The sequence below is a fragment of the Hippoglossus hippoglossus genome, chromosome 7, assembly GCF_009819705.1.
Source record: "Hippoglossus hippoglossus isolate fHipHip1 chromosome 7, fHipHip1.pri, whole genome shotgun sequence".
Lineage (NCBI taxonomy): Eukaryota > Metazoa > Chordata > Actinopteri > Pleuronectiformes > Pleuronectidae > Hippoglossus > Hippoglossus hippoglossus.
In genome coordinates, this window is record NC_047157.1 from 21,012,729 (window position 1) to 21,023,310 (window position 10,582).

At 41.3% G+C, this 10,582-nt stretch overlaps 1 protein-coding gene across 1 annotated transcript; it reads right to left on the bottom strand.

Moving 5' to 3' along the window:
- Positions 1-663: 663 nt before the first annotated feature.
- kcnk15 (potassium channel, subfamily K, member 15) lies at positions 664-3,206 on the bottom strand. The gene is made up of 2 exons (XM_034589678.1): positions 2,805-3,206; positions 664-2,643 (listed from the first exon to the last, which is right to left on the bottom strand). The coding sequence occupies exons 1-2, from the start codon at positions 3,085-3,087 to the stop codon at positions 1,640-1,642; spliced, it is 1,287 nt and encodes a 428-aa protein (XP_034445569.1). The 5' UTR covers positions 3,088-3,206; the 3' UTR covers positions 664-1,639.
- Between the last annotated feature and the right edge of the window lie 7,376 nt (positions 3,207-10,582).

Consider the following 10,582-nt stretch of genomic DNA (forward strand, 5'->3'; position numbering starts at 1 on the left):
GACGACAGTTGAGATGTGGTGTTTAATGACTTGAAATATTGGCGCCTGAGAAAAGTGGAATTTTTCTTTATGCTGTTGTTTATGGCCTTTTTACTGTTTACTGCATATCTCAAACAGACAGTCATACCTGAGAGCTAGTTTGTTTAGCTCAGGACACATATATACTTATACACACCCACATATATGCATATACTATAGCAGATAGTTGTTATATCTATAAAAGTGTGTTTTATACAGTCATCATATAATTTAATAACCACAGGTTTATCGGAGTGTAAAGGAGAATATTTGCCTCTGAAGACATAAAATAGCATGAAATGAAAAATAAGTAAAAGAACAAAACTAGAGTAAATTTATTTAGTTCCATCCCATCACTGTTATTTTCCAAATATGCATTAATTTGATAACTTGCAGATCAAACTTTTGGTTAAAACTGGGTTAAATTTGATAAATGATCAACTTTATTACACACATATTTAATTATTTTATAACATGTGTAAATTTAATTTCAATTACAAAAAAAAACATTTTCAACCTATTTTTTAACCAAAAAAAAATTATTTTGTGAATAACCTGAAAATAACCAATAACCAATGCATATTTGGTTTATTAAGTCAGTTAGTCTCCGTGTATATGACTTCAGAGGAATCACTTAGGCCATTCTTCCACCCTGTTTCCTCTGAACCACTTATATTGTGTAACATGTACTGCAATAAAAAAAAGGAAGGAAGTAGACTTGAGTCATTTTTTATTAAGAAACAGAACCAGGGAAGACGATTGGTCACAAAAGCTACAAAAAAATCTGCCTCACACAAATGTGACTTGATTTCTTTACACCTCCTAATGAAATAAATACACTCACACATTCAAAGATCATGTCCTTTGGTTTAATAGAACAATAAGACTCACATCGAATCGGACTACAAACCAAGTCTACAAAGGAAAAAAGAAACACTTCCCTAGAAAACGGCAACTTCTCCGGGAGTGTGGGAAGCTCATTCACAACCCTGCTACATACAAGTTGTGTGCTACATCCAGTAAATTTGACTCAGTCATTAAACAAAGTGTAATCTGTTTATAGTGCTGAGCGATGCACTGAAATGTTATCCTACCCCCCCCCCCAATGATAAGACAGAAGACGACCTATCAAATTCACTGAGCTAAGACGCCACATTTCATGTGGTTTGTTAAAGTTCTTTAAGGCTTTTTAATAAAAAAAGTATAATGACATCCTGTAGCTGTGGCGTGAAAACGTTTTGGAGGAGCAGAGACCACTTACCTTCACTGAACAGTTGTTAATGAGCACTATGTCCAAAACACTGCTGCTAAAAGCCCAAACTTTTACATCTTCACATGGCACTCATGCAGCCACATTGTGTGCTGTACATTCATTTTGAGCATGCACTGCACTTTGGCTTACATGCAAGGAAAACTGCAGAACCACTAACAGAACTAATGGCAATGGTAAAAGATAATCTGTGCTTTTCAAATTAAAATGTCAAATATAGCCACAACAGAAGTTATTCAGTTGACAGAATCACTGTGTTTTCACATGCACAAAAGAGGTAACACAAAGTACAGAGTCGTCCAAAATACTGTTTACACTCAGTGCAAACACTTTCCTTCACTGTGGTGCTCTTCACACCGACCTTCTCCTTGAGCGGGGGAACTCCCGGAAGCTGTGCCCGGGCGAGAGCGTGCTTCCTGGGGAGGAGAGTCCAGTGTTGTCCCTGGAACCCGGCGAGCAGCCCTGGATCCTGTAGGACACCGAGTTGTAATAAACAGAATTGATATGGCAGCTGTGGTGTTCACTGTGGGACATGAGGGGACTATCGCAGACCCCTAAGCGGTAGCACACACAGGAGCAGAGGGAGCTGAGGCTCGACTCCGGCCTGAGTCTTCCTGGCTTGATCTGAAAATGCAGCCTGTGTCTGCAGGGGCTTCTTCTCCTCTCCTGATCCTCGGCTGGGAACGCGATGAGGTTGGTGCGGCTGGTTCCTTCCTCCATGGGGAGGAAGAGCGTACTGTGGCTGCGCACCACATTGCTCCTGCTCCTCCCCCTGTGGCTGCCTCTGCTCTGTTCACCCCCAACATGGAGGCTCACGCCCCCTTCCAAAAGGCCCCTGTCCCTCTTCAGCGATGCCCTTTCCTGAGCATCTCTCCGCTCATCCTCAGTGTTCATGGTGAGGAAGCGAAGCACCACCAGATTGAGGAAGGCCCCGATGACGGTCAGCCCCACCAGGATGTACAGGAAGCTGAAGGCCACATAGGGCGTCTTCTCCTGGAGGTCATCCTTTTTCTGCAGGGCCACAAAGTCCCCGAAGCCAATGGTGGTGAGCGTGATGAAGCAGTAGTAGTACGCATGGAAGAAGCTCCATCCCTCGAAGTGGGAGAACGCTGCGGCTCCCACACACAGCGTTCCGATGCAGGACAGGAAGCCCACCAGGACCATGTTCTCCATGGACACCTCGGTGCGTTGGAAGCCTATGCACTGCTTGGTCTTGTGCAGGAGGTAGCGGACGAATGTGTTCATCCTTTCTCCCAGACTCTGGAACATGACCAGGGTGAGAGGAATGCCCAGCACGGCGTAGAACATGCAGAAGACCTTTCCTGCCTCTGTGCCTGGTGCTGCATGTCCATAACCTTAATGCAGAGGTGCGGAGATTAGAGATATAGCAAAATTCATAATTTACTTTTGTTTATGTGAGATCAAAACAAGCCTGAAATGATGCAGACTCAATCAAATGCTTCACTGCAAATACAGTAGAGAGAAAAAAGAAGATGGATGCATTACACTAACTTACCAATGGTGGTGATGACTGTTATGGCAAAGTAAAAAGAGCCGGCGAATTTCCACTGCCTGCCGGCTCGGTGGGGCTCAGCTTGCAGCACCACCCGCTCGATCTCGCGGTAGTCGCCCTCGGAGAAGCGGTACTTCTTCTTCATCTCGCTGCGCTTCTGCTCCAGGATGCGCCGGCGGGAGCTCTCCGACTCGGACTCGAGCGCGTCGAACACCGCGGCGCCGACCAGCAGGTAGGAGAACATGCAGAGGATGAGCGACAGGGTCCGGACGTTTTGCTTCTTCATCCTCGGCGGTTGGCACAGTTACAGGTGGCACGGCTGCTGCTCCTCCTCCTCAGCAGCGCGGAGACTCCTCATCGGTGATGCAGCCTGTTGCTTGAAAACGCGGGCTGCTCGGAGTGTAGTTGCAAAATGTAGCGCAGGAGGAAAAGTTAAACCTGGAAATCTTATCTCACCGGGTTTAAAACCCTTGTTGGTGAAGAACGCGCATATTCTGCGGTGCGCATCGAGAGCAGCGGAGGCTCTGGACGCGGTCATCTGTTGAACCAAGTGGCCTCCTCGCATGCGCAAAGCAGGCACCGATACAAGGATGTGTGTAATGTTATATATGGAGCCTGTGTGACACATGGCACCACGAGCAGTCCTCTCTCTCACCAGGGGGCGACAAGTGAAGTCCCGGTTCGACCCGGAACATCTGAACTGGTCCTGAAGCTGCGCGTCCGAGCTGGAGGCGTCCAGAGGATGAGGAACATGGAAATCATTGAATCTACCCTGGAATGACATGTTGCACACTAACTCGTTAAGTTGTGTTTGCTTACAGGCTCAAAATTTACTTCCCTACAATCAGTACATCACTTATGTAAAAAACATTATAATATAGTGATGGATTAAAGAGGGATTGTGCTGCTGATATATACACAAAAGAAACCACCATGACAATTACATTTTTAATCTTTGTTATCAGCATCATTACTGCTAATAACCACTTCTGCATCATTAATTATTTTAAATATGAATTATTAATATGCATGTTAGCATCATTCATTGTTTTATCAGTTACAGGCTCTCTCTCTCCCTCTCTCTCCCCAACTTTAATCCATGGTCAAAACATTCATATAAAGTTGCCCAATTTACACAGAAACCAGCAACAACAATAAAACAAAATCAAGTGAACATTTAAAAATGTATTTGCAAAAACAAATTAAGGAAGAATGTACCAATATACCAACCTAACATGAAAATACAAATATGAAAAATCAGTAACCATACAGGCTACATGCGAGTTTAAATTTTAAGTATCAGTATCGATGAAATTGAAATGAATTTCTTGGCTTTATGACCTCGGCCTCCGTTTGAAAACCTGTTTATGTTCATGGATAAACACAGTGATGCGTGTTTCACATCCAAAGTGGCTAAATAAACTGCATTACAACACTCGGCTTCTGGAAACCTACTGTAGGTGATGCTGGTTGCCATGGTTACTTATACCAGACTCTCCGTGAGGTTGAGGCTAATATGTTAAGTGTAATGATCCAGGGCCTTGTTCAGTGAATCTTTTTACTGGTGAAACGTGAAGATAGAGACATTTCCCACAGTTGTGTCAGAGACAGTCTGAATGGAAACATCCTCCTGGTGTCACGGTGGGTTTCAGCAGCACCGGCAGGGCAGGTGCATCACTCGGTTTTATTTTCCATCCTCTCAAAACACAGAGACCTGCTCTCCATGGGCCCCTGTTTGCGTTAAGTGGCTAAATCAGCACACGTATTCCTGTTGTGATTCAAACCACGCTCTCCATAAATCAATTACATCTCAGCTGATAAGAGAGGAACCTGAAGCCCTAATAGCCACTCATCAATCCACACAGCTTGTACTCACATCCTTTTCAAAGCCCGGGGAACTAAATGAGGAGGCCCATCAATCCCCATCGGGCCCGGGCTTAAGGAGAAGTATTTTAACTCAAAGAGACGCCTCATTGATTTAGTCTTGCTCTCTCTGTTCTCAAGTCTCAGGTGCATTTTATTAACATACAATATAGTAAAATACGACAATTTATTATTGAAATGTTTTGTCCATGCAAGCTCACAATATCCCTTGCAATTTTCCCCTTTTGATATTTATTATATTAAGCTCTGTTAAATAGATATATAAAATGTGATTATAGATACATACACGGGTCTGTTTGTATTGTTTGATTAATGATAATGATTTACATTGAGATTATTGAATCTCAGCTGGATGGTTATTAAAAACTTTGCATTTATAGAATTTTCTAAAGGTGCAGCATTATAAAAATGTTTTGTTTTAACCCTCATAAAATTAAAGAGACCTCATCAGTGTTCCTGGTGATGCGTAGACTAACTATGCAGATGGTGCGAAACCATTTTAAAGATGCACACGGCATCATGCAGAGAAAAGAGGATCTGGTGCCTGAAGGCACATTTCTCCACTAAATAAAACCCATCTGCCAAATCCTGCTGCAACAAAAATGTAAATCTGGCAAAAATCCTATAGGAAGGTTCATATAAAAAGAAATGAAGCTGCATTGTAAAAGCCAAACTTTTAGAATAGAGAAGTGGTTCTTTAGCAGGGAACAGCAGCTGTGCTTTGACAAGAATAGGAGAAAATTACATACGGGGACAATACAGAAATGCAAGATTAGGAAGCAGCTTCGTACAAAGAGGATTTGTCTGCAAACCTGTCATTTGTCAAAGAAATCAGTGAGAAGAGGACGACAACCTAAAGAAAACCAGACACGGACAGTGTGAAGGTAACTGCAAGGGCTTTAATCCAGGTATTGATCTGCTGGCTTGCTTTGACACATTGGTTTGATGATTAAAGTCGTTCAATACATCGTACTTTGAAATTGCATTTTAGGCTGCAAGGTTGTTCTCATCATATTTCTTTGTGTTTCCTATTAAAAATACAAATTAGAAAGTTCCCACAGTTAGAGTCTCTACCAATTACAGGATGCAGCAATAATTTGAAATGCAGACACATTTCACTATTGAACTCTGAGCAGATCGTTGTACAGGAGCAGGATGATCGAGCTACGGTACAAAAGAGAAAGAAGCTAAAAAACAAAACTACAACGGGAGGATAACAGGGATGAGGAGGCTTTGGTGACATGATACAATAGAACATAATGCCTTTATGTGCCAGCCATAGAGAAGAGGCAAGAAAATATGCCACAGCCGCTCTCAAAGCAAGTGTATAATGCAGAAATGTAATCCCTCCCTCATGTTACTTGCAGACAAAATTGTAAAGAAAAAAAAAGCTCCAGAACAGATACAAGAAACAGAGTAAGATTCTTTTCTGATAAATTGTTTTGTCATTCATAGTGTTTCTAATGTCAAGAATTAATTTTCAACTTTGGCATTTTAACCTTGGGATTTAACTCCAGACATTAAATGGATGTTGGGATGGGATTTTCGTTTCTTAAGGTCTTTTACAGACAGGTGATATGCAGAGAATTGTATACCAACATTAGTATGCAGGAGGCAGTGATACCTCAGATACCTATCTAATATATGGAAAAATATTGAAATACATGAGTTTGCGTTAGTGTATCTTGCAGAGGCTTGTTAGCTCTCCTCATACTGCAGCTCTCAGACATACTTTGTATGTATGTATTCTCTTCAGAAACACTTGCACAACGGTCAGCACAACAAGACATGTTAGAATAGACATGCCTTCATCTGCACAGGAGAACATGCCAGGTAAAACAAAGCAATATTATGGATGGACATGGATCAAATACTGAACGGCCTTGACCGAGCACAGACTAAGGGTCTCCAATGGGTCTTCACCTGCAAAATATCCCAGAAAGAGACAAAACATGACACAAAGACGGCAAATGTCCGTACAGACATGATCCATAACCACAAGGAGAGGCCCAGCAACTGCAAGTGATGCAATAAGCTGCTAGAAATGCAGAATGACCGGAGACACTAAATGATGCAAGATCATCAAAGATTAAAATAAAAAAATCTAGAAGATGGAAAACTGTCACGACTTAGAACAGGAAGGAATCGAACCCTAGACTCGAGACACTGATAAAAAGTTCAACAGGTGGTTGCACCATACTGTCTAGGAATCACACTTAAAGGAAGCAGCTAATGTAGAAATAGGCTTCTGATTTACATTTGAATAAACTCTACAAACTGTAGAATTGAAAATGTGTACTGAGATACATATTTTGCAGTACGTGTCATGTCCTGCTTTCTCCATGATAATCAGAATCAGAATTCTTTTAATTGCCAAGTATATTTACACATACAGGAAATTGCCTTGGTGTGGTTGGTGCATTTGGACATAAAAACAACAATCGGACATAAAATAATGGCACATGGATCATATTGAAAAGTCAAAAAGCGCCGGGGTTGGTCAGCAGTCCGATCCTGGTGCTGCAGTCTCTTCCAAAGGTGTTGCAGATGAAATTGGAGTGAGGATACTGGGACTGAATTTGTTGTTTGTGCTTCCTTCAATATCTTCTGTCCTCACGCTGCTGGTTGCACTTTTCTTCGCCCCTCTTGACTCCATCTCGGACAGCGTGGCACCATCTACTATGATTGGCGGGAAGCTGTTCCCAGCACGGCGGCGTTGGTGACTTTATCTCGCCATGTGATGTTGAGGATGCGTCGTAGGCAGCACAGGTGGAAGCTTTCCATTCTGCTTTCCCGCCTGGCATAGGTCATCCAGGATTCACATACAGCATGAGGACACATGCCTGGTACACCTTGGTTTGTTGTTGTCAAATCATTTTGACAATCATTTGTCTGTATTAAAGGCAGTTATTTTGCTGCTGTTCCTCGGGTGTAATCCATCTGACTAAATCAGTTTCAAGCCATCTAGTAACGTTGGAAGGACTGAATACATGCAACTATGAATCTGCAAATAGCTGGTGCAACAGCTCTTGGGAACACAGTTCCCCAAGACGACCCTCAACTCCACCCTCCCACTTCCTGCAGGGTTAAACTGTAAGAAGCAGGAAACTGAGTTGAAACAGGGAGTAGATTAGCAGCTTGTTTCAGAGTCAATCAATTCCCTTCAAAGCCACACAATCAGCCTCGTTTCATTCAAGTATCATCATCTCTGTTTATGTTAACAAATCTTTCCATCTGCATTGATTTCACAGAGAATAAGGCAACATGGAATCCATTTTATGAGGCAGAGGCACTAAATTGCAACAGCAAACACTGGATGCCTGCAGAGCCCTCTTGGTTTCCACAGTAACTAGGACCAAAAATAGAAATCCACACCAGCGGCCATTCAACACTGAATCCCCTTTGATAACACACGGTTCTATTTATACCTTCTAATGCCGAAATATACTCTCGTATTAATGCATTTGTCTGGTTGCTGTCAAAAGACGGACATCACGGTCCAATTACGTGTTCACGCCTCTGAGTCCGTCCTCGTGCTGCGGCTCCTTACAGTGTGAAAACTGAATCGAAGTCATGATACTGTGACTCCAAAGATACAACATGAGCATATGACTTAGTGTAATGAGACTGGAACACTGGATATATTGGACTGTGCATTCATTTGTGTGGGTGGAGGGTGTAAGGGAGAGAGAGAGAACAAAAGCATGTGAGTTTGTGTGGGAACGGCAGCAGTGCTGTCTAAAGCACGTAACACAGATACATTCTCATCTCATCTTTATTGTGTTGGCGGTCGACACTGAATGTCCTCAGAAACACTCCCCAGTTTGAGGTCAGTTGGGCGAGCGGTTGTCGAGAAAGATCAGAATAAAGACAGACAGAGATTCGTATCCATTTGTAACTACATGCGAAATTGTAGCACATTTTGCTGTGTATTGATAACTCCCCTTCGCTCCCTGTGCATGTATTTTTTCCAGCCCCATCTCAATTTTGGTAATCCAGTCCTGGACATAATCAAAATGATCAGTCAATTATCAGTCCACAGAAAAATAATCAATTCATCAGTTTATTGCTGATGTAATCTCCAGCAAATAGACCAAACATTGCCTCGTTCCAGCTGGAAACCACTTGCTGCTTTACTTTGTTATATAAGTTCATCATGATCAACCTTGGTTTCAGGACTGTTGCTCAGTCAAAGCAAGATATTCGGTGATGGGCATTTATCACTAAATGGTAATTGCACTGCACTTATTTCAATAGAGCTCTTGTAGTCCTAACAGACACTTAAGGTGTTTTATGCTACAAGTCAAACTCATTCACATACACATGCATACAGTGCTTCTGTTTCAACCCCCCCAAGAAAAACAAAACCTGGTACACAGACGCCACTGTTACTAAACTAACAAAACACTAAACACTGCAACAAAACTAACAACATGGAACCTTGCATTCTGAAAGGTACTGGTGGGAATATATATATATATATAACTGTCACCCACTAAACCGATCAAAAAGATAGAACAACAGATAAATAGGACCATAACCAAAAGATAGTCGGAGTCACAGAGAAATGTGGGGTGTAAATAAAAATGGGCACATGACAAAACCAACAACACAAACTCAGAGAGACAACTGAAGGTGTTGATCCTCTGACAGCAAACAACCAAGTGACAGAGGAAACCAAACCTCCTTATATACCCTCCCTGCCAGGTGACTCCTATTGCTCCTGATGAGCTGGGGAACATGTGACCTGGATTCCATATGATCTCTTTGGCCATAACATTATTTATATATATATATATGTATGCTGCTGCTCCATTTCATTCAAGATTTGAGATTTTGTGTTTGCATTTAAATTGTTTGGTTTGATCGATGAGTGAAATAAACTCATATAAACAAAATAAACTATATTGCACATAAATGGGTTAATGGAATAGTTTTCTTATTACTTTTTCTATGTGCATTGGTTTAAAATGTGTTATTTTACTAGTTATCAGTACAACTATCATAGCTTGACTGCTGCTTTAGGTTATATAAGAGTAAAAGTGAAAGTTTTAGACCAACTGACTCACACCAACTGGTTGACAGTTTTAATTTCCAACCAACACAGCAAGTGTGCTGCCTTCAAGCTAGGTTGGAAAAAATCCCATTCTTACTCAGAGAGTACATAACACATATAGATAGATAGATACAGACAGACAGACAGACAGACAGACATGGACATTTATTGATCCCAAATTCAGAAATGATTGTGTTACAGCAATGTACTAAAATATAACTGAACAAAGAATAAGCCTATAAACAAGAGACTAGATACAAGAGATGACAAACTATGTACAAGAGACAAGTTTGCAGTAGTTGCAGTAGTTGTTTGCATTTAAAGACAATGTAATGAGGTAAGTAGGAATATGACATACAAAAGAAATGTGAATAAGAATATAAGATGTGGTATAAGATATTTAAGATAAGATATGATAAGATAAGATAATCCTTTATTAGTCCCACAATGGGGAAAGGTGCTGTGTTACAGCAGCAAAGAGGACAGTCACTAATGGACATCAGTAAAGTCAGAATAAAGATGCAATACTTATATATGTAAGGAAATGTAAAAAATATATATATAATAAATATAAATAGAATAGAACTAAATATACAGTGAAAAAAGATTGAATTGCACAGACAGAAATGAATATTGCAGTCAGGAGCCAAATAACACTAAGATATTGTGGAATTGTTGGGGTCTAATTTGTCAGGAGTTGGTGTTAAGGCCAAATGTAAAATAAACAACTTCCTGGGGCCGAGAGGAGATGAACTATCATCTAATCCGCTGTGACACGGTCATGTTGTGACTCTGGAACCACGACGTCTTTGTCTGAACAGGACTCGTTTCGTTTTCTAGA

Coding starts and splice junctions, on each gene's coding strand:
- kcnk15 (XM_034589678.1), bottom strand. CDS start 3,087: ATGAAGAAGCAAAACGTCCGGACCCTGTCGCTCATCCTCTGCATGTTC. Junction 2,644..2,804: donor AACAGTCATCACCACCATTG/GTAAGTTAGTGT, acceptor CTCTGCATTAAG/GTTATGGACATGCAGCACCA.